Source organism: Ursus maritimus, unplaced genomic scaffold (assembly GCF_017311325.1).
Source record: "Ursus maritimus isolate PB19 unplaced genomic scaffold, ASM1731132v1 scaffold_14, whole genome shotgun sequence".
NCBI classification, from domain to species: Eukaryota; Metazoa; Chordata; class Mammalia; order Carnivora; family Ursidae; genus Ursus; species Ursus maritimus.
Genome location: NW_024423786.1, coordinates 62,620,583 through 62,643,966, shown reverse-complemented (window position 1 = coordinate 62,643,966; position 23,384 = coordinate 62,620,583). Strand labels below are relative to the sequence as shown.

The following is a 23,384-nucleotide window of genomic DNA, read 5'->3' as shown; positions in this document are numbered from 1 at the left end:
TTATGGTATGGAAACAAGAGAAACTGATGTAAAATAGAAATTTTTTTTTTAAACAAAGCAGTGTAAAGCAGAGCTCCCTACATTTCTGCTTTCCTTTATCAGGTAGCCTTTGTAAATCTATAATGAACCCAAATCTATAATGAAAAGATTTTCACTACGTACAAAATAGTTGCTAGAGTTTTCACAACATAAATCTATTGTACTTTTAATTCACAAAGCCAGCTTTGAGCCCTTCCCTGTACCTAGCATGCGTCCTAGGAGGCGTAAAGGATGCCTTCAAAGAAAGTGCTCCCTTGCCTGCAAGGTGCTTATAATCCAATTGGAAGATAAGAGCTCTCAACGAAAGAGCTGGAGGACACCCGGCCATCATCTTAGCTTTGTGTTCTGTATAAACCAATCACAGGCTGCATATAGAAATAAACATACATAACAAATAAAACACAGAGAGCAGCTGCAATATCATACCGTGAGCCAGAAACCACGGTCTCTTTGCAGAAGCTCCATTAAGTACCTATCAGCACTGGCACAGAACACAGACACTGACATTTCATCTCCAGCCAAGCCAGGGAGGTAGGTGGTCATACTCAACACAATGCTAAGTGCTCAACTGCTCAGTGAATCAAAATGTTTTCTTTTCCTAAACGTGACATCAAATATCTGAATTTCTAGACTATCTTTTCTTTCCCTCCCAGGCAGGGTCTTCGACTGGGCTGAGTTCAGCAGCCATGAGTTCAGACCAGGAAATGGCCATTTTCGGGGAGGCAGCTCCGTACCTCCGAAAGTCTGAAAAGGAGCGCATTGAGGCCCAGAATAGGCCCTTTGATGCCAAGACATCTGTCTTTGTGGCGGAGCCCAAAGAATCCTTTGTGAAAGGGACCATCCAGAGCAGAGAAGGAGGGAAAGTGACGGTGAAGACCGAAGCTGGAGCGGTGAGTGGAGCCCCTGGAGCTGACCACGTTTTATCAATTCTTGTGTTTCCTCGCTCAGTTGACATGAACCGTTATCTTCCCTGTTTGCCAGACTCTGACAGTGAAAGATGATCAAGTCTTCCCCATGAACCCTCCCAAGTACGACAAGATCGAGGACATGGCCATGATGACCCACCTGCACGAGCCCGCGGTGCTGTACAACCTCAAAGAGCGTTACGCAGCCTGGATGATCTATGTGAGTTCATTCTCATGGCCTTCTGCTCATGCAGCTAGTTAATAGTTTGACAAATAGATGATTAAGGTCCCCATGAAACGATTATATTCTTTTATTTTCTTTTTGGTGTAGACCTACTCGGGCCTGTTCTGTGTCACCGTGAACCCCTACAAGTGGCTGCCGGTGTACAACACAGAGGTGGTGACGGCCTACCGAGGCAAGAAGCGCCAGGAGGCCCCGCCCCACATCTTCTCCATCTCTGACAACGCCTACCAGTTCATGCTGACTGGTGAGTGGCTCCAGTGTTTCGCATGCAAATTATCTGACCACCTAGAGTCACAAAGTGTTAAAGATAAGCAGATCTTCGGAGATAATCTAATCCAAGTCCCTGGTTGTACAGAAGAGGTAACTGAAGCACCGAGAGGGAGAGGCAGTCAAAGCTGGAATTAAAACCTAGCCCTCCAGAACCCACCCACCTCCATGATTTTACCAGGCCACACCTCTGCTCTACCCCTGTTAAACTTAACTTGCTTGCAGTCTCCTCCTTGGAAATACATAATTTATGGTATAGCTTTAAGTAACAATAGCTAAGATTAAGTAACGGTGGAATCACATTATCTGAATGGAAATGAAAAATATATGTTCCATCCTCTCGTGCTTAAGTTTCTTGTTGACTACAGATTTGATGCTTTTGAGGAATACTGTTATCTCTAACGGCATCAGAGACCATCTCAGAGAAGATAGCCTCTCTTTGAATAAAGATGGTATTTGGGGGCTACATGCACAGAAAGAGAAGTTGTTGTTTTCTCCTCCCTTAAAAGGATTTTTGTTCTGATTGAGTCAGTTCTCTCAACTGATCTTTCTTTGACCTGATGGCACACTTTTGGCAGGACTGATCAGAGTTAGGGTTGCAGGCTGTGGCTGTAAAATACTTTTTTTTTTCCTTCTCTTTGTGAGGCCAAATGACTCATTTAGAAACTAAATCTCAACCTTGGCTTGATGAACACTGTTTAAACCTATTACAGTCCAAGCCCTTTGCACATTTTGCATTTTTCAGTTCCATGCATGAATCAGCAGACAGCATGCTACTGAAATCCACAGATGACAACCAGAGAGTGTCTCTGGCTTTGGAAAGTACTGCTCTTTATTTTAGACCAGAAGGACACACTTACTATGAGGGCTTAAGGAATTTAAGATATAACAACATTTTATGTTTCTCTTCAACTTAAGACATTTATTTTTTTTAATAATATTTTTTTATTATATTATGTTAGTCACCATACAGTACATCCCTGGTTTCTGATGTAAAGTTCCATGATTCATTAGTTGCGTATAACACCCAGTGCATCATGCAATACGTGCCCTCCCTACTACCCATCACCAGCCTATCCCAATCCCCCACCCCCCTCCCCTCTGAAGCCCTCAGTTTGTTTCCCAGCGTCCATAATAAGCATGAGAGATTATGGACTCAACTTAAGACATTTAAGAATAATATCATATATAACTTAACAATAATATATTTAAAAACTCCATTTAAAATGACACAGTATTTACACTCAATGCCCCAAATGTTTCCCTATAGAAAGTTCTGTTTGGGTAACTGGTATGATGCTGATTGTCCACTGTTTTTCTTCTAGATCGGGAGAATCAGTCCATCTTAATCACGTATGTATTACTATTCTAGGATGTATTAGTATTTTATTCACACTGGGAAAATGACAAACTAAAAGAAATTAGTTAGTGCTGCCATACTGAAGCCTTGCCGATCAGCCTGGACCTGGATACCGTTTGTACTTTGTTGTAGGGTTTAGACTGCATCAGAATGTAAAATAACAAAGTCCTAAACTTTGTCATTTGCTAGTCCAGTCTTAAAAGCTGCCCAGAACTTTCCTAAGAGTACGGGCTACAAATCCTTTCTCTGTGCACAGTCAGGACCCGGTACATGGCAGTGAACAACATACAGTCTTCTGAACGTTGAGCCATTTGGGAATGTTCCCAGTGGCTCATTTTTAAGGCCTACTTGAGAAATGTCTAGTCCTTCAAGACTTCACTTGAGCTATGTTTTTAGTCTAAGGAAACTGAAAAACATACCCATTGTTTCATAGAGTTTTTTACGGTTTCATCGCCCACATAGCTGTTGGGTGTCTGCATTTTGGACCTCTCAAGCCCAGGCCACAGCATCTGGAAGAGAGCCTGGCACATTTTAAGCACTCAAGAAATATGTGTTAGGTGATTAATGAATGAATTTCCCTACTTCTTGTCAGTGCAAAACAACAGAAATAATATGAGCTATAGTAGGCTGAAGAGAAGGAGCTAGGAAAAATTGACAAAGACATATAAAGATGGATGCATAAGGTAGTAAATGCTAATGATGGAAGTACTTTCATTTGTCACATAGCTTAATTCCTCACGTATGTTTGGTCTCTGTTTGACAGCGGAGAATCTGGTGCGGGGAAGACCGTGAACACCAAGCGTGTCATCCAGTACTTTGCAACAATTGCAGTCACTGGGGAAAAGAAGAAGGAGGAAGTTACTTCTGGCAAAATACAGGTGGGTCTGGGGTCAGACTCAAGACTCTCAGGGCTCTCAGGAAGTCTGGAGCCCCAGAGGTGAGGACCGCTCTTGCCTTTGCAGGGCACCCTTGAAGATCAAATCATCAGCGCCAACCCCCTACTGGAGGCCTTTGGCAATGCCAAGACTGTGAGGAACGACAACTCCTCTCGCTTTGTAAGTTTCCTGGTCACAGAGGTCTTCTCAGCCCTTCCATGACAGAGAAAGCATGCCTGATTTATCATCTCCATCTCATTTTTTTGAGTGCTTCAAGTTTTATATTTAACATCATCATTTTTACTTGCAAGGGTAAATTCATCAGGATCCACTTTGGTACCACGGGAAAACTGGCTTCTGCTGATATTGAAACATGTGAGTAACAGGACCTCCTAAACAGAATCCAAGAATGACAAATGATGGTCTGGAGGAACATTTTGCAGCTCCTGCTGAGCCTGGAGCCTGTGAAACACCAGTCTGCTGCCAAACATGCCCGTGGTTAATGCCAGTCTTATCCATAGCCCACAGTGTGCTTTATCCCAGTCATGAGCTAATGATTCTTTAAGAACTGCCAGGAGCCATGGGGCTTGTCTGAGACATTCCAGCCTCAGAACGAATTCCAACTTTCTCTGAGAAAACACTAACACCAAGGTAAATGAGTTGCCTTCCGGTTGAGAACAGGTGATTTCTTTGTAGCCTGAGACTTGATAAATGGTGCTCTTAGTGGTCCCTCTAGTATAAAGTGAGAAAAGACCCCGAGGAGGGAGGGGTTCTCAAGAATCAATTATATCCCAAATGTCAAGGATCTTCTGCATGAGAAATGTCTTTGTCCTGGGCCAGGCATGTTTTAGTTTCTTTCTAGAGGTGGTAAGAGCACTTGTAATGGTGTTTGTAGAGGCACAACATTCAGCTGAAATCTCAACAGGCCAGTGAGATTTTTTAGTTAATCATCCCAATTTCCAAAATCACTTCAGGAACTTTATAATTTTTTCCCCCTTGAGCAGTGTCTACTTTCCATTACAGATCTTCTGGAGAAGTCTAGAGTTACTTTCCAGCTGAAGGCAGAAAGAAGCTACCACATTTTCTATCAGATCATGTCTAACAAGAAGCCAGACCTAATTGGTAAGAAGGAGCTTAAATTTGTAAGCTAGAAGTTAATCATTTTATTAACTTCTAATGTAAAATGTATACCCTGAATTCTATGTCCCCAGAAATGCTTCTGATCACCACCAACCCATATGACTATGCCTTCGTCAGTCAAGGGGAGATCACCGTCCCCAGCATTGATGACCAAGAAGAGTTGATGGCCACAGATGTAAGTCACATACATAGTTTTTTTCTTTAAATCCATTATGTATGGGAATGACAATAACACCCCTCTATAGGCATGGTTAAGGATATGGTATAAATTCCCCTAAATAAATTAGTGTCTTCTGCCCTTTTGTCCTCTTATCTTTCTTGGTAGAGTGCCATTGAAATCCTGGGCTTCACCTCTGATGAAAGAGTCTCCATCTACAAGCTCACAGGGGCCGTGATGCATTATGGGAACATGAAGTTCAAGCAGAAGCAGCGTGAGGAGCAGGCCGAGCCGGATGGCACCGAAGGTAACACAAACAAAAAGCTCATTCCAAATTCATTACTTCTTTTTTTTTTTATATTCTCCTTACTACCCATCACCGGTCTATCCCATTCCCCCACCCTCCTCCCCTCTGAAGTCCTCAGTTTGTTTCTCATAGTCCATAGTCTCTCATGTTTCATTCCCCCTTCTGATTACCCCCCCTTTCTTTATCCCTTTCTTCCCCTACCGATCATCCTAGTTCTTATGTTCCATAGATGAGAGAAACCATATGATAGTTGTCTTTCTCTGCTTGACTTATTTCACTTAGCATTATCTCCTCCAGTGCCGTCCATGTTGCAGCAAATGTTGAGGAATCGTTCTTTTTGATAGCTGAGTAATATTCCATTGTATATATGGACCACAACTTCTTAATCCAGTCATCTGTTGAAGGGCATCTCGGCTCCTTCCATGATTTAGCTATTGTGGACAAAGCTGCTATGAACATTGGGGGCATATGACCCTTCTCTTCACTACGTCTGTATCTTTGGGGTAAATACCCAGTAGTGCAATGGCTGGATCATACAAATTCATTACTTCTTTACAGCTGAGCCTCTGATGAACATATGCAAATTCACCTCCATACAGACTTTCTATAAAGTGGTTCACTCATCACTCTGCCCCGATGAATTGTGGGGCCCACAGTAGGTCATGCGGGGTGCCTGAATTGTGTCTCTGCAGTTGCTGACAAGGCGGCCTATCTCCAGAACCTGAACTCTGCTGACTTGCTCAAAGCCCTCTGCTACCCCAGGGTCAAGGTCGGCAATGAGTTCGTCACCAAAGGCCAGACGGTGCAGCAGGTGAGTGCACGACCTCAGTGAATGACCCCCATCCCAGGCCTTCAGAGCATGTCTTTAGTAGCGCCAACAATCACTGCTCTGTCCACGAAGGTGTACAATGCAGTGGGTGCTCTGGCCAAGGCCGTCTACGAGAAGATGTTTCTGTGGATGGTCACCCGCATCAACCAGCAGCTAGACACCAAGCAGCCCAGACAGTACTTCATCGGGGTCTTGGACATCGCCGGCTTTGAGATCTTTGATGTGAGTTGTTTGGATAAATGCCCTTTTAAGGCCCTTCCATTTTGTGTCTGCTTTGCCGAATCCCCACTGGATTTTCCAGACTCGCTCCAACTCCTTGCTATTTCCAACACTTAGTTCAACAGCTTCGAGCAGCTGTGCATCAACTTCACCAACGAGAAGCTGCAACAGTTCTTCAACCACCACATGTTCGTGCTGGAGCAGGAGGAGTACAAGAAGGAGGGCATTGAGTGGGAGTTCATCGACTTCGGGATGGACCTGGCCGCCTGCATTGAGCTCATCGAGAAGGTCCGCTTGCTTTTTTCAGGTCACAGATTATATACTGCTGAGAAAAATCTTAAAACACTTCTACTCATAAATACTATCAGGAAAGCTCCTTCTTTTGCTAACTCTGACGGAGAAAGTCTGCTAAAAGGAGAGTGAATATTTTCTCTAGCATCCAGAACTCTCCATTTCCCGATAGTTCACAATGCAAGGACTTAAAACCACCTTTCCTTATAAAAGTGCACTATAAAGAGTATTTTTTACTCAGCATCCCTTTGTCATCCTTAGATTCATTTTTAGTAGCAACTGAAATGCAAATTTCTAGTACTTTAAAGCAGTTTGAGGCTCACCACGGTACTTAATAAAATTTCAGAATTCCTTAATCTCACCCCTGGGAAAACTTTTTAGGAAGTGTGGGATTCAGCCTTAGAATCTGCATTTTCACCAAGTGTTTCTGATGCAACCAATCTGCAAGTCACACTTGGAGAAATATGGCTGTGGAGCTGTGGCGCAAGACATGAACTCCAAGAGAGTATGCTCTTCATTCCTCTCCCTCGCCACCACATCCCAGAGCCCGACACAGCACCTGGATCTCAACAGGCACTCAATAAATATTTGCTAATTTAACAACTTCTGACCCAAGGGATGAATTTTCATTAATTTTAAGAAATTAAAGGGTGAATTTACTCAAAGAGGATCAAGATGTCACATATTATTTCTACAAGCACACAAAATTCAAAGGCATTTGTTTCTTTTCATCCTTTCAGCCCATGGGCATCTTCTCCATCCTGGAAGAGGAGTGCATGTTCCCCAAAGCCACAGACACCTCCTTCAAGAACAAGCTCTATGAGCAGCACCTTGGGAAGTCGGCCAACTTCCAGAAGCCCAAGCCTGCCAAAGGCAAGGCCGAGGCACACTTCTCACTGATCCACTATGCTGGCACCGTGGACTACAACATCACCGGCTGGCTCGACAAGAACAAGGACCCCCTGAACGAGACTGTGGTTGGGCTGTACCAGAAGTCTGCAATGAAGACTCTGGCTCTCCTCTTCTCTGGGACAACAACTGCTGAAGCAGGTAAATTCCAACAGAAGTTATTCTTTATTTAATGTATCAAACATATACTGAGAAAGCTGTGCTATGATTGCTTGTGCTCTCTGCCCCCCTTAGAGGCTGGCGGTGGTAAGAAAGGTGGCAAGAAGAAGGGTTCTTCTTTCCAGACAGTGTCTGCTCTCTTCAGGGTATGAACTTCCTTTGCTCTGTCTTATTAGATTCAGGGAATTAAATTTTACTGTATTTGTGGGGAAAGGGAAGTAATCCTGCAAGGATTCCAGAACTGGACGTGACTCAAAGAGACAGGTCAGTGGGTGGTGGTAGAACAGAGTCTTAGAGAGTTTGGGGTCATTTGGAAGAGACACCTAAGTATACAGGAGACAGGGTGTCAGGAGAGATGAAAGTGAATTGCAGAAGTCAGCATCAGATGGTAAAATTAAATTTGGGGGCCAGGAAATAAGGTCATTTGACATTTAAAAGGTTCTGCTAGGATAGGACTAAACAAAACATGAGATTTGCTGGAGCCTGTGGGAAATTCCAAATGATGTACGTGCCTTGGTGTATACTGGTTCAGAACTGAAGTGAGTGGATTTTGAAAGCTGAAGACAGAAGATCACTGTTGAGGGGTGCCTGGGTGGCACAGCGGTTAAAGCGTCTGCCTTCGGCTCAGGGCGTGATCCCGGCGTTACGGGATCGAGCCGCACATCAGGATCCTCCGCTATGAGCCTGTTTCTTCCTCTCCCACTCCCCCTGCTTGTGTTCCCTCTCTCTCTGGCTGTTTCTATCTCTGTCAAATAAATAAATTAAATCTTTAAAAAAAAAAAAGAAGAAGATCACTGTTGAGAACTGGAGGCTGATTCTAAACAAAGGAAGTAAAAAACCAGATGTGGTAAGAAATAGCTCTTGAAGGAAAATTTACTTTTCTTAGGACAGTCCCATCTGTAACAATGGAAACTTAAGTGACTCTGAAAAGCCAGGATTTCCACAAGTTGCAATACTTCTTCTCACACTTGGTAACATGGCTGTTGGTGTTCTGCCAATTCCCAGAGTGAGGCACTAAAAGGCCACTTCCTGTGGAATGAGGAGGAGGACACAGCTCTGTAATTAGGATAAGGAATAGGAATGTGATAGAGAAGCAGATACAATTTAAAATAGGGTAAAGAAAGAAATGAGAGATTAGGAAAAGACACTGAATTATTTGTAAAGTCAGATCATACATCTAGACCAAAGAGTCCGGGTAGAATATTTCCCTGCATTTAGAATGTCATACAGAAACAATGAATCATGGAACACTACATCAAAAACTAAGGATGTACTGTATGGTGACTAACATAATAAAAAATTTAAAAAAAAAGAATATCATACAAAATCTACAATACATGCTAGGAAATTCAACAGCAGTGACCATGTCAACGACTAATAGAAAAATATGTTTATAATGCACAAAAACAGGAAAGAGAAGGACATTTTGGGAATGTGGAAATTCCAGAAATAACTCTTCTTATTTTCAAATCTGGATACTATTCAGATAGTATCCGAATTAGATACTACTGGATCCTATAATTCGATACTATTAGAATTGCACCAATGTCACAATGATTATGTCTGTAAATATGAATGCATGAAAACAGTGCTTTTTAAAACCAACATTCATAAATTCCACAGGAGAATTTGAATAAGCTGATGACCAACCTGAGGAGCACTCACCCCCACTTTGTACGGTGCATCATCCCCAATGAAACCAAGACTCCAGGTAAGACCCATCTGATACCCAAACAACTCCAGGCTGTTTGCTTGAGACCATGAAGTAAGGCATGCGTATTCTGCCTTTTAGGGGCCATGGAGCATGAACTTGTCCTGCACCAGCTGCGGTGTAACGGGGTGCTGGAGGGGATCCGCATCTGCAGGAAGGGGTTCCCAAGCAGGATCCTTTATGCAGATTTCAAACAGAGGTCAGACTCTCTCACTGAAAATTATCTTAAAAAGTTCTTTTATTCATTTTAATTTTTTCAATGGAAAAATCCTTTATATGCTTTCTATTATAATTGAAGGAAAGAGAAACACATTCGACAGACTCTGTATTGACATACTAAAAGTTTGACACCCTTTGATATACAGAGAATAAAGACACGGATATGATTTCTTGTTTATGTTTGTTAGACTATCCGAAACCTATGTCATTTCTATAGCAAGGCAAGAAGATATCTTGTTGGTGACAAGAGCGCTATCATTTATTTGTTTGGCCTAAACAGATACAAGGTATTAAATGCAAGTGCTATCCCCGAAGGACAGTTCATTGACAGCAAGAAGGCTTCTGAGAAGCTCCTTGCATCCATCGACATTGACCACACCCAGTATAAATTTGGTCACACCAAGGTAATGGTCTCTAAAGCCTACCTGATGCTATCCATCTCCCTATGAAGTTTATGTACAGTGTGTGATCTGCAACTCCTCCCACGCACAGGTCTTTTTCAAAGCTGGTCTTCTGGGGCTCCTAGAGGAGATGCGAGATGAAAAGCTGGCCCAGCTGATTACTAGAACCCAGGCCAGGTGCAGAGGGTACTTGGCGAGAGTGGAGTACCAGAGGATGGTGGAGAGAAGGTATTATAGAGATGCTTTACTGAACCCCCTCAGCCTAGACCCTTCTAATTCTGCTTCCTGTTGGAACCTGACTTTGACCACTTCTGCTCCTATCACAGAGAGTCCATCTTCTGCATCCAGTACAACATCCGTGCGTTCATGAACGTCAAGCACTGGCCCTGGATGAAGCTGTATTTCAAGATCAAGCCCCTCCTCAAGAGTGCAGAGACAGAAAAGGAGATGGCCAACATGAAGGAAGAGTTTGAGAAGACCAAAGAAAGCCTTGCAAAGGCTGAGGCCAAAAGGAAAGAGCTGGAAGAGAAAATGGTTGCTCTCATGCAAGAGAAAAATGACCTCCAGCTCCAGGTCCAAGCTGTGAGTATCTGAGCCCATTTCTTGCAATTGGATGCTAACATTTCAGTTCAGCAGTTGCAAGAGGAAGGTCTAAATTCCACCTCACTATCAAACTTTCCTAATTCACAACTCCTTAGAAGTTCTACACAATCCCAGATGCAACATTACTACCAAGCACTGTGGTAGGATCCCTTGCTGTTGAAAAAGAAAAAACGAAACCACTCCTCCTTTCCCCCTGTTGTTTCTCCTAGCAAAATATGGGCAAAAAGTGAGGGGATCTTTGCTCCTTAAGATTCTCCCTACTGAAAAGAGCACATAAGACCAGTGAAAAAAAGAACCATAGTCACAGTGAAGAGGGAGGAGACATTGTGATGGAAATGCATCAACTTGAAACCAATATGAAAACAACTGGCAACTTCCCTCTCAACTTTGTCTTTAAAAACTCTTCGGTACCTGAAAGAATAGAGTCAGTGCAAGGATAATGGCAATACTTTTTATAGATAGTGTCAGTTTTTGAGCTAGCCATGAGATGGGGTTGATACTCTTGTTCTCATGTCCCAAAAAACATCCAGAAGATTGGGAAGAAATATTTGATCAAACACCACTGTCTAACCTACTTTTGTGACTCAAATGACAAGAGACTTTCAGTTTGCTACTAAGACCAACAATCTAAACCCCGAAAGGGACCCTGTAGTCCGCTGTATTCAGAAGCAAATCGACATTGGTCCAGTTGGGTATTTAGGCTTGGGACACTCAACTAGGAAACTTGAAGAAAGATGAACGGTCTGTTCCTACCTAGGTTGGCATTGTGCCTTTCCCTGTAGTTCATATACAACAGGGTTTTCCAAATTAAGAAGAGGTTCATCACACCTTGGAGAACCAGTGGATAACGCAGGGCATATCTCTTTGTTCTGGGCATACTCCTCTCCTTCGAGAAGTATGACCTCTTTTCAGCATCATTCAACTCCCCACATTTAATAAAAGCATGAGGACATTCCAAGCGCTAGGGATACAACTTGAAGCAGGAGACATGGTCCCTGCTCCCACAGAGTTTCTATTCCAACCCTTATTCCCTCTCATGAGAAACATGCTCGCTACTTCTCTATGCACCACCTTTGAACATGTTCAGTTCCCCTTACTTCTTCCATGTGTTCCCTGTAATTCCCAGTTACTCTGTAGGACATCTTCCCTTTAAGTCACTTTCCTGGTATTAATCCTCCCTCTGAGCAACCCGCTGGATACCTGGCCATTTTGCTTCTCATACACTAAGCTTTTCTGTAAATAAATATTAAAGAAAGAAAGGTGACTGATCTGAAATTATATACCAACACATTAAATGCAGGTGACATCATGCAGGGGAGGAAAAAGTTTTCCTGGAGCCTTTCTTAATAAGGTCCCTGGCTGAGTCTGAAAATTTAAAAATCAATCAATAGGAGAGAAGCATGAATATTTATTGATTTTTACATGTACACGGGAGCCTTTACAAGAGACTGAAGACTGCAGGAAGCTTGTATATCTTTTAGACAAATGATAGATTTGTAAAGAATTGATAAGACAAAGGGGTTTGAGCTAAGGGTAGTAAATGGTGAAGAAGTAACTAAAGAAGATAAAAGTTACTTTAACAAGGTTGTTTCTGCAGCCTTCTTGACCCCCAATTCCCATCTCTGGTGATAAGAATGTCTTCTTTCCTCCTAATACAGGGAGGGTACTTTTCACGTGAGAGTTTAATGACCTGTTTCAGGGAAGAAGGGTGAGTACAGGAGGTCAGAGTGGGCTTCCTACTTCAGCCATTTTCTCAAACTCCTTCAGTTTACGGTATGCAATATGCCAAGGTGCCATATTTAGGGACAGTGTGTCCTGAACCTCATCGTTAGCAAACAGAAGTGTATCATAATTTCACCAGGAATGCTGACTTAAATTCCTTTAAAAAAAAAATCTGCAGTGCCATAATAAGTACCCAATAAATATCTCCTAGATGATGGAAAGCTTATAAAAATTAGCCTAAGGCTTTAAAACAAAATTTACTTGTTTGGTTTCAAAATATTAATGAAATCTGATGTCCAGAGAACTAAAATCTAAAAGTGTCTATTATCCCTTTTCAGGAAGCCGATAGTTTGGCTGATGCAGAGGAAAGATGTGACCAGCTGATCAAAACCAAAATCCAGCTGGAGGCCAAAATCAAGGAGGTGACTGAGAGAGCAGAGGATGAGGAGGAGATCAACGCCGAGCTGACAGCCAAGAAGAGAAAACTAGAGGATGAATGTTCAGAGCTCAAGAAAGACATTGACGACCTTGAGCTGACCCTGGCCAAGGTTGAAAAGGAGAAGCATGCCACAGAGAACAAGGTATGAATCCTATTCTGTTCTACCATACAGAGGTTCTGCCACCCTACTAAGATGCTTTAGAGCAGATACCATTTCCCCTTTTAATTTTTCAAGGTGAAAAACCTCACGGAAGAGATGGCAGGCCTGGACGAAACCATCGCAAAGCTGACCAAGGAGAAGAAGGCCCTCCAAGAGGCCCACCAGCAGACCCTGGATGACCTGCAGGCAGAAGAGGACAAAGTCAACACCCTGACCAAAGCTAAAATCAAGCTAGAGCAGCAAGTGGATGATGTAAGCCTAACATCATATAAAAAATAATTTTTTATTTAGTAACAAACTAAGTAAGTCTGCGTTTACATTCTAATAATGTAGTGAATACTTTTCAAGAGTTTCCAGTGAATTAGTGTAGGACATCATCCCCGGTACAAGGTCTAAGATGAACACCCATAGAGTCAAAAAAAAAAATCAATAAAGAAAGTTGTAGGTAACAGTCGATATGGGTAAAAAGGGTTAGGGGAAAGAAAGGTTATTCTGTTTACCAAGAAAAACTGTACAAACAAAATGGATTTTGGTTGGGATCAAAAAGCAAATGACTATGGGAAGAAACAGAGAGGGTGCTCTAAGCGGGGAGCACAGCAAGAGCAAAGAAGTAGTAAATATCCATAAGGTTTTCTCTCACAGGAAAAAAGGGGATTCCAAATAAGGAATGTGGAAGATGAATTCAGCTTTAAATGTGACCTGATATCGAATAGAGAACCCACTGTAAATATCTGAGTAAGGGAGGAACCGGCAAAAATCATGGTTTAGAAACATTGCTACAGTATGGGTATGGCGAAGCACTAATCACAATGGTTTCCAGTGGGGAGATTCAAAAGGCATGACATCTCCCTAGCAGTTTACTATAATCATATGGTAATGAGGCATGGTTCACTTTTTAAATAATGACTCTTGTACTAGGTAAACAGCAAAGGGAATGGAATGAATGGGACAAATTTGTCTTACGCACAGAAAAATCAAAATAAGCTGCTGATTAGATAGAAGTTAAATGTTTACAAGTCCAACCTGCGATAAAAGATGATAACAGTCCTAGAACTGTATTCATGCATTATTAACTTTTAGCTTGAAGGATCCTTGGAACAAGAAAAGAAAATCCGAATGGATCTAGAAAGAGCAAAGAGAAAACTAGAGGGAGACCTAAAATTGGCTCAAGAATCCACAATGGATGTCGAAAATGACAAGCAGCAACTCGATGAGAAACTCAAAAAGTAAGCAATGAGGACAACATTTCCATGGGGAAATTACTGTTGTTATATCTGTGACTGACATAAAATGCTCCCCTAACAGGAAAGAGTTTGAAATGAGCAATCTGCAAAGCAAGATTGAAGACGAGCAGGCCCTCGCAATGCAGCTACAGAAGAAGATCAAGGAATTACAGGTGAGTCGGACCCCCCCCCACCTCTTCTGCGCATTCCAGGAATCACAACGGCCAGGAGCTGGCATTCACGTTGCTGTGTCACCCCCAGGCCCGCACCGAGGAGCTGGAGGAGGAAATCGAGGCAGAGCGGGCCTCCCGGGCCAAAGCAGAGAAGCAGCGCTCTGACCTCTCCCGGGAACTGGAGGAGATCAGCGAGCGCCTGGAGGAAGCCGGCGGGGCCACTTCCGCCCAGATTGAGATGAACAAGAAGCGCGAGGCCGAGTTCCAGAAAATGCGCCGGGACCTGGAGGAGGCCACCCTGCAGCACGAAGCCACGGCGGCCACCCTGAGGAAGAAGCACGCAGACAGTGTGGCCGAGCTCGGGGAGCAGATCGACAACCTGCAGAGGGTCAAGCAGAAGCTGGAGAAGGAGAAGAGCGAGATGAAGATGGAGATCGATGACCTTGCCAGTAACATGGAGACAGTCTCCAAAGCCAAGGTACAATCATGGTTTAAGTCTTAAAGAGACTTCTGTGAGACAGGTGTGAGTGAGCCGCTCAAGAATCCTCAGTAACTGGCAGGAGACTACAGACAGTGCAAGCAGAAAGACAGACACTCAGGTGTGATGAGGGAAGCACTCGCTCTTGGTTGTGAGAACGGCCACACCCAAAGAACATACAGAGTGGAAAGTTTAGCTCTTCCAAATAAAAACTACAATTCAACTATACATTTTGGGATTTTAAAAACACCTCACCTTGATGAAGCTTCTGTTTTGCCCCTTAAGCACAAATACATAATATGTTTTTCGAAAAAATCACCGAGAATTGAATCAAGTATCATTACTCTCCTATCAAAGATAAGCCAGTCGAGTAAAGACTTGAATTCACAAAGCAGTTTACTGGTAGCATATTTGGACTATGTCATCTGTTACTCTTTCCTTCATAACCTTAGGCTTCTCTAGTTTTCGTTTATAAGGATATTGTATTCTCAAAATAAATAAGTGCCCCAGCCCCTATGGAATGCTTGGATTATGAAAAATTCCTGTGGTCCAAATGCTTGCTTGAGATGCCTTCTACTACTTTTGGAATGCAGGGGAACCTTGAAAAGATGTGTCGCACTCTAGAAGACCAGATGAGTGAACTTAAGACCAAGGAAGAGGAGCAGCAGCGGCTGATCAACGACCTGACGGCTCAGAGAGCGCGTCTGCAGACGGAAGCAGGTGGGCCATGTACCAGTGTTGACCTTGAATGATAAATTTCCCTTGGATGCTTAATTTGCTGAAAAACTGCACTGACTTGTTGAGATCACATATTACCCCCTGGGGATACCCATCACCACCACTATGAACACATCACTGACCGCTGGCATGGATTGCTTTCTTTTTTGTTACAGTTGTGACTTCCATTAAAGAGAGCAGGCTCTTCTGTTTTTATACATTTTAAAGCAGATTTGACTTTCATCAAGTTATCAAATTAAAAGTGTAGCTTCACAGTATTTATTTGCACTTTTCAAAATGCTTGCATAAGTTATTTATTACCCTCAACAGTCTCTGTAATGGAATCCACATTTCAAAGATGACAGACTATGGCAGTGATGAAGTGACTGTCCAGGAATGCTTACTCCGCTCCTCTTCCTGAAGTCTGGCCAAACGCTGCTAGCTGGCACAGTCACACAGAGCAATATTCAGCACTACAACCCAGCCCAGGAGCCTTAAGTGATGTTTGTGGAATTTTGACTATCAAATTGCAGAGTCTCTGAATTTCCTCTGTCCCCTAATCAATCCACCCAACTTTTTACCGAAGTTCCACCTCCCCAAGTGAGAGATAACAAGACAGAAATTATTTTATGGGTCACCTGGACTATTAAAGTAATAGGCAGATCAACGTGTTGGAGAACCACTTTACTCTCTCATAGTCATTGAAATATTGTTCTTTGACAGAGTTCAAAGTCAGGCTTTTATTATTGTTGTACAGGTAGTTAGTACACTTCATGAAAAAAAAAAAACCTGTAATCTCAAAGACTCAAAATGCTCCTTGTAGACACTTTTCTAAGTCCTTTCTATAACTTAGTGGTATGGAAAAAAAAGAAAGTTGTGATTCTTACTAAATACTAACATCTCTTGTTACATCCTTCTTGACCAATTTCTACTGCGATAAATAATCTTAAATATCTTCCAAAATATTTTGTGTTGGCTCATAAGTATGTAATCAGCCTCCAAGCTTTCCATACTTCTCATTTCTACATAGATTTGCTCATCAGAACTGAAGTGGAGTTTGGTGGCTTGCTGTAATCCGTACTCTCCAATGTGTTTCAAACTCAGCTCCCTTTCCCTGATCCAGCTTTTAATCCAGAGTTCTGATTTCCAAAGTGAGGTTGAGATTTCTCCATCTTGGTCTTAACAGGTGAATATTCACGCCAGCTAGATGAAAAGGACTCGTTAGTTTCTCAGCTCTCAAGGGGAAAGCAAGCATTCACACAACAGATCGAGGAACTGAAAAGGCAGCTTGAAGAGGAAATAAAGGTAAGCCCTACTTGTCACTATCCTTATTTTTGAGGTTGTTTCGTTTACTTCTACAGATTTTCTTCTGATGGTCTGTAGGAGCCTAGGGACAAAATGTCACTTTAAAGATATCAAATTAAGTCTCTGATCTCTATGTTCTCAGGCCAAGAGTGCTCTGGCCCACGCCCTGCAATCAGCCCGCCACGACTGTGACCTGCTGCGGGAACAGTATGAGGAGGAGCAAGAGGGCAAGGCCGAGCTGCAGAGGGCAATGTCCAAGGCCAACAGCGAGGTCGCCCAGTGGAGGACCAAATATGAGACAGATGCCATCCAGCGCACAGAGGAGCTGGAGGAGGCCAAGTATGTTCTAGACTTACTTGAAATGGAAATATTTCTGTTAACAAAGCACATCTGCCATAAGCACTATATGGGAAAATGTCCATTGCTCCCACAACAAATTTGGAAAACCAAGGAAAAAAACATGCATGAACATAAACCAAAGCACGACAAACAATCTAGGCGGTGCAGGAAAAGAAATTAAGCTAGAGGGCAGAAAAAGAAAGCAAGGAAGGCAAGAGGACGTTGAAGGACAACTTTTGACATCATTCTATCTATAAAGGTGTAGACAGAGTAAGTGTTAACTGTACTTCCTTGTAACTCTCCTCCCTCTCAGCCACTAATGGGAAAATCAGTCCAAGATGTTAGGTGTGTAAGAGAAAAATAACTGGGCTTCAGAACATAGCTCCTCCTTCTGAGATGTAAAAACATAGCTATTCGTAGGGGAACAAAGACGTATATTATTAAAGACTAAAAAGAAAATATAAATTCTGCAATAAGAAAGGATACACAACATTTCACAAAGGACCAAATATTCAATGCAATCAACAGTTCAAGATGGAACTATAAAAATGGAGAAACTGGACAGGAAGAAAACTATTCATTTAACAGGAAGTTTCAGGAGAGATCTAGTTACTTATGCTGTGACTCATCTACAACCATGTAGTTGGAATCGTGGTGGGGGGATGCCTTAGAAGATCCTCTGAGTGGAGCTCGCAAAGCAAAACTGATAATGATTTGGAAAAGTTTATTTTTATTAAATGATTTATGAAAAGCCAGGAAAAATAAGGGACATGATTAGCCAAAATCAAGTCTATTTGATTTGAGGTTGAATTCATTCATTTGAATTCAATTCATCCTACACTGGAGCGCTTAATATGTGTGACAGCCTATGAGAAAACAAAGATGAGCAAGATACACACTCCACCCTCTGGAGATGAGAATTCAGTGGAGACAAGATATAAACAACAGTAATTCAAAGCAGATATTATTATTCTAGAGAGGAGGAACAAACCAGCCACTGATGGGTAAAATGTTTGCTTGGGCTGATCACAGATGGCCTTAAAACCTGAGTACGAAGTATGGCGATGTTGAAATTTAGACAGTTTTCAGGATTTAGTTCATAGGAGAGTGGGAATGAATTAACACAGAACTGGGCCTACAAAACAAGATGGAAAAGCAAAGTATTAGGAGTCTGGTTCTGGAAATCACTCTTTCGTACCTACTCTGAAGCATCCAGTTGTGTGGATGGCCATTCACTTCTCTTGTCCTTATTTCACTTTTTAGAAAGAAGCTGGCTCAGCGTCTGCAGGATGCTGAGGAGCACGTAGAAGCCGTGAACGCCAAATGCGCTTCCCTTGAGAAGACGAAGCAGCGGCTCCAGAATGAGGTGGAAGACCTCATGATTGACGTGGAGAGAACCAACGCGGCCTGCGCCGCCCTGGACAAGAAGCAGAGGAACTTCGACAAGGTAACGCATGCAGTAGTCTCTGCCTCAGTATTCAACATAGGATGAAAGCCAGCCTGCTATCTTCAGTGTGTCTTATTCAAACTACCTGAGGGCTGTTCTCAGTAGCTCCTGCTCCACGGTAGGCAGTGGGGGAGGGGGGGACAATGCCTATGGTTTCCACTCGTCTCATTCATAATGATCTGTCAGTTCCAGATCATCTCAACTCTGACATGTGCCAGGATAGATGGTGTCCGTCCCATCAACTTTATCCATTAAATTTCTGGGCCATTCTTTGCCCCTCAGATCCTGGCAGAATGGAAACAGAAGTATGAAGAAACTCATGCTGAACTTGAAGCTTCCCAAAAGGAGTCCCGCTCCCTTAGCACAGAGCTGTTCAAGATTAAGAATGCTTATGAGGAATCTTTAGACCAACTTGAAACCTTGAAGCGGGAAAATAAGAATTTGCAACGTGAGCACTTCTCACCTTTTCTTTAAGCAAAGATCTAAAAAATGTTTTCCCTCACTGAACAAATTTTTATATCTTTGTTCACCAACAGAGGAGATTTCTGATCTCACTGAGCAGATTGCAGAAGGAGGGAAACGTATCCATGAACTGGAGAAGATAAAGAAGCAAGTGGAACAAGAGAAGTCTGAACTTCAGGCCGCGTTAGAGGAGGCAGAGGTAGACATTTTACTGTACATTCTAAAACAATTACAAGAGGAATTAGAGACTACCGCATGTAAGAATTGATGAAATTCTTAAATTAAGAGAAAAGAAAAGTAATTCTGACTCTTTGTACTCAGTATGGGGATGGAGAATCGACCATGCATGCAACTAACACACCTATATGTCAGGAACTGCGCTATACACTGAAAAAAAACAAAGGCGAATAAGTTAAGGTCCCTGCCGTCAAGGGCACTATCTAGCTGGGGAGACAGAAATATATAAAATCAACAACACATTGTAGAAATTTCCAGAACAATGGAATAAAGATGTGTTATGGCAGCACAAGAGCAAGAACTAATTCCTATTTCTAGAATACTATATAAACTTCCATTCCCTGCTAATGTCACCCCTTGCTGTCATTAAAGGCATCTCTTGAACATGAAGAGGGAAAGATCCTGCGCATCCAGCTGGAGTTGAACCAAGTCAAGTCTGAGGTCGACAGGAAAATTGCTGAGAAGGATGAGGAAATTGACCAGCTGAAGAGAAACCACATCAGGGTCGTGGAGTCGATGCAGAGCACCCTGGACGCTGAGATCAGAAGCAGGAATGATGCCATCAGGCTCAAGAAGAAGATGGAGGGAGACCTCAATGAGATGGAAATCCAGCTGAACCACGCCAACCGCATGGCTGCAGAGGCCCTGAAGAACTACAGGAACACCCAAGCCATCCTCAAAGTAAGCGGGTTCAAAAGACGGCCCCAAGGTGGTTGGGGCGACTTCAGCTCTGAGAACGAGGTGTCTCCATGATCGTTCATTCCACAGGACACCCAGATCCACCTGGATGACGCCCTCCGCGGCCAGGAGGACCTGAAGGAGCAGCTGGCCATGGTGGAGCGCAGAGCCAACCTGCTGCAGGCCGAGATCGAGGAGCTGCGGGCCACTCTGGAGCAGACGGAGAGGAGCAGGAAAATCGCAGAACAGGAGCTCCTGGATGCCAGTGAGCGTGTCCAGCTCCTCCACACCCAGGTGAATATAACACAATAGTCAAAAATACAAAGGAATGAAATTGAAATTCCTGCTCATATTTTGGCATTACCTAAAAATGCATTCATAATGTTCCATGGAGGATGAAGTTTTAAAACATTTAATATTTGTGCTTAACAATATCTATACTGTGACATTCAGTCACATTAAAAATATGCTGTCACCTCAGATAACTTATGGAACAAGGAGGGATACTAATTATTTACCTAGTTCATAAGTTCATTAAAAATCTGGCATCTTAATTTTGCTCTCATGTACTAAATATTTCTAAATTTGATATTTTAACCAGAACACGAGCCTGATCAACACCAAGAAGAAGCTGGAGACAGACATTTCCCAGATCCAGGGAGAGATGGAGGACATTGTCCAGGAAGCCCGCAACGCAGAGGAAAAGGCCAAGAAGGCCATCACTGATGTGAGCAACAGGCAACATGGTGGGGGTCAAACTTGAATCCAGATGTGCTCGCTCATCTCTCTCAATGGGTTTTGTTTTACTGTTTAGGCAGCCATGATGGCCGAGGAGCTGAAGAAGGAGCAGGACACCAGCGCCCACCTGGAGCGCATGAAGAAGAACATGGAGCAGACGGTGAAGGACCTGCAGCACCGTCTGGACGAGGCTGAGCAGCTGGCCCTGAAGGGTGGGAAGAAGCAGATCCAGAAACTGGAGGCCAGGGTGGGTCTTCTGATCAGCATATTTCTCACCTCATTCCAAACCAGTGCATGATTTTGAGTACCTCATACTGCTAGATGATTGGGGCATACAGAGACAAATGAGAAATGTTCCTTGGTGTCCAAGAGCTTTTAAGGACACAACTAGACTAGGCCATCAAAACTACATATAAAGCAGAGTAAAAGCAGCACTGCAGGTCATCTGAAGAAGCAGAAATCCACTGAGTGAATGGATCACAGTAAATGTCTTTTAAAATGCCTACCTTCTTCTGGGCTCCTGGATGGCTCAGATGGTTAAGCATCTGCCTTCAGCTCAGGTCATGATCTCAGGGTCCTAGGATCGAGCCCCGCATAGGGTTCCCTGCTCAGCGGACAATCTGCTTCTCCCTCTCCCTCTACTGTTCCCCCTGCTCCCCCTGCTTGCGCTCTCTCACTCTCCCTCTCAAATAAATAAATAAAATCTTTAAAAAAATAAAATAAAATAAAACGCCTACCTTCTTGCAGGTCCGTGAACTTGAAGGAGAAGTTGAAAGTGAACAGAAGCACAATGTTGAAACTGTCAAGAGTCTACGCAAACATGAGAGGAGAGTGAAGGAACTCACTTACCAGGTAAGGAAAATGGCCTATCTAGGTTTTCATTCTAGTCTGCAAGGGCTCAAGAAGCTAATATACAACAAAATGTTAATGGTATTTGTACTTTCAAGAGACTCACTCTTCAACATATTATTTCAGACTGAGGAAGACCGCAAGAACGTGCTCAGGCTCCAAGATCTGGTGGATAAACTGCAAGCGAAGGTGAAATCTTACAAGAGACAAGCTGAGGAAGCGGTGAGTTTTGAACCCCTTGGAGTGACTACATAATCCCCCACCAGCCCCGGACTTAGGCAAGGCCAAGCCTGCTTAGTTAGAAGAATGAAAGGAAAGAAAAGGAGGGTACAATGAGGAAGGATCAAAGGAAAAGGGTCAATGACATTCTAAACAATGAGAAGAAACTAACAACTTGATAAGCCAGGGAAAACTGTTCCAGGGAAGGGGAAGAGCAACACAATGCTTTTGAGTGGACAAGAGTCTGGTTCAAGGAGCAGAAAGCAGCACAGAGAAAGCAGTAAAGAGAGGGCTGGGGAGCACGAGAGGAGGCAGATCACAGGGCCTTCCAGGCCTTGGTAAGAAGTCTGGATCGCATTCTAAGTACAATGGGACACTGGGAAGCCACAGGAGGGTTCTAAACTGCTCAGTCATGCCCTGGTTTATACTTTTTAAAAAGAATATTCTGGCTACTTTGTGGAGAATGGATTGTCCGATAACACAGGTAGGTACAGGGTGACATTCTAGGAGGCTTTTCGGGTGGGCCCATGGCTTGCCTGAGGGCAGCAGTGGAGCAGATAGAGAAGAGTGGAGGGATTCAAGATGCATTCTGGAGGGAGAAACAATAAGATGTGCTAATGGGTTGCCCTGGGGAGGTAGCGGAAATGAAATCAAGGGTACTTCATCAAGTTCATGGTCTGAGTAACCAGAGGGATGGTGCAGCAACAAGGACTACAACAGGAAACTAAGGGAGGAACAGATTCATAGGGCAAGAAAGAAACAGGAATTCTGTTCTGGAACACTGTTTGAAATACCATCATATACATAAGTGAAGGTGACAAGTAAGCAGCTAAGTCTGGAGCTCAGACGCTCCTGGTCATGTTCAGACCAATAGATTCTTGCCACTCCACCTATCTCATTTCCCCAGCCTATGATTTATTTGAAATAATAAATATCAATTTTCTAAGGAGGTAAGAATAGATATATATACCTCCTCATCACAAATTAGTTCCTCTGTCCATGAGTGGTTTTCATTATTCTGCTGACCTCTGAGGTCTGGGGCGAGAAGCAGGTGTAAGGGTGACAGAGAGAGAGAGGGAGACTTAACGTGTCTCTAGCCCCTACTTCCCTCATCTGTAACAGGAAGATCTGAGGTTTTATTCATGCTCTATTATTTAGTGATTCTAAGTTTTATGCATTTCTAAATTTGAATGCCATATTTTGAACAGTTGTCAATGAGCCTTTTAAAAAAGGACAATTACTAAAGACTAAACCCGAACCGGCCTTCCCAAATTCACTGCTTGTCTGTTCAAAAACAATCAGAGACTACGGAAGACTATTCTAGGAAACAAATCTTGTTTCATTTCTAAACTGCATTAAGTGGCAATAATTTATACTCAAATACTCAAGGGACAATAATTTATACTCAAGGCTATTAGCTTGATATAATATAGGTGTGTTTTTTATTATGTTCAGTTAGCCACTGTATCATTAGTTTTTGATGTAGTGTTCAGTGATTCATTAGGTTTTTTTAAGAAGGTTTTTTTGTTGTTGTTTTTGTTTCTCTTTTAAAGAAGGTTTGGT

The 23,384-nt window shown here is 42.9% G+C and overlaps 1 protein-coding gene across 1 annotated transcript in view; it reads left to right on the top strand.

The window, feature by feature from the left end:
- The first annotated feature begins 725 nt into the window (after positions 1–725).
- Positions 726–23,384, top strand: part of LOC103660401 (myosin-1) — a 23,162-nt gene continuing 503 nt past the window's right edge. The window contains exons 1-37 of the mRNA XM_008688018.2: positions 726–929; positions 1,021–1,164; positions 1,276–1,432; positions 2,781–2,808; positions 3,579–3,693; positions 3,778–3,870; positions 4,002–4,065; positions 4,714–4,812; positions 4,902–5,005; positions 5,156–5,294; positions 5,987–6,105; positions 6,196–6,345; positions 6,460–6,630; positions 7,374–7,683; positions 7,777–7,847; positions 9,325–9,412; positions 9,494–9,611; positions 9,912–10,035; positions 10,124–10,260; positions 10,359–10,614; positions 12,696–12,938; positions 13,032–13,208; positions 14,037–14,182; positions 14,262–14,352; positions 14,441–14,830; positions 15,424–15,550; positions 16,734–16,852; positions 16,995–17,191; positions 18,455–18,638; positions 18,921–19,086; positions 19,175–19,299; positions 19,710–20,018; positions 20,106–20,309; positions 20,617–20,742; positions 20,830–21,000; positions 21,501–21,605; positions 21,729–21,824. Of these exons, the coding sequence (XP_008686240.2) occupies positions 726–929; positions 1,021–1,164; positions 1,276–1,432; positions 2,781–2,808; positions 3,579–3,693; positions 3,778–3,870; positions 4,002–4,065; positions 4,714–4,812; positions 4,902–5,005; positions 5,156–5,294; positions 5,987–6,105; positions 6,196–6,345; positions 6,460–6,630; positions 7,374–7,683; positions 7,777–7,847; positions 9,325–9,412; positions 9,494–9,611; positions 9,912–10,035; positions 10,124–10,260; positions 10,359–10,614; positions 12,696–12,938; positions 13,032–13,208; positions 14,037–14,182; positions 14,262–14,352; positions 14,441–14,830; positions 15,424–15,550; positions 16,734–16,852; positions 16,995–17,191; positions 18,455–18,638; positions 18,921–19,086; positions 19,175–19,299; positions 19,710–20,018; positions 20,106–20,309; positions 20,617–20,742; positions 20,830–21,000; positions 21,501–21,605; positions 21,729–21,824 (5,667 nt within the window). The remainder of the gene's footprint in view (positions 930–1,020; positions 1,165–1,275; positions 1,433–2,780; positions 2,809–3,578; positions 3,694–3,777; positions 3,871–4,001; positions 4,066–4,713; positions 4,813–4,901; positions 5,006–5,155; positions 5,295–5,986; positions 6,106–6,195; positions 6,346–6,459; positions 6,631–7,373; positions 7,684–7,776; positions 7,848–9,324; positions 9,413–9,493; positions 9,612–9,911; positions 10,036–10,123; positions 10,261–10,358; positions 10,615–12,695; positions 12,939–13,031; positions 13,209–14,036; positions 14,183–14,261; positions 14,353–14,440; positions 14,831–15,423; positions 15,551–16,733; positions 16,853–16,994; positions 17,192–18,454; positions 18,639–18,920; positions 19,087–19,174; positions 19,300–19,709; positions 20,019–20,105; positions 20,310–20,616; positions 20,743–20,829; positions 21,001–21,500; positions 21,606–21,728; positions 21,825–23,384) is intronic.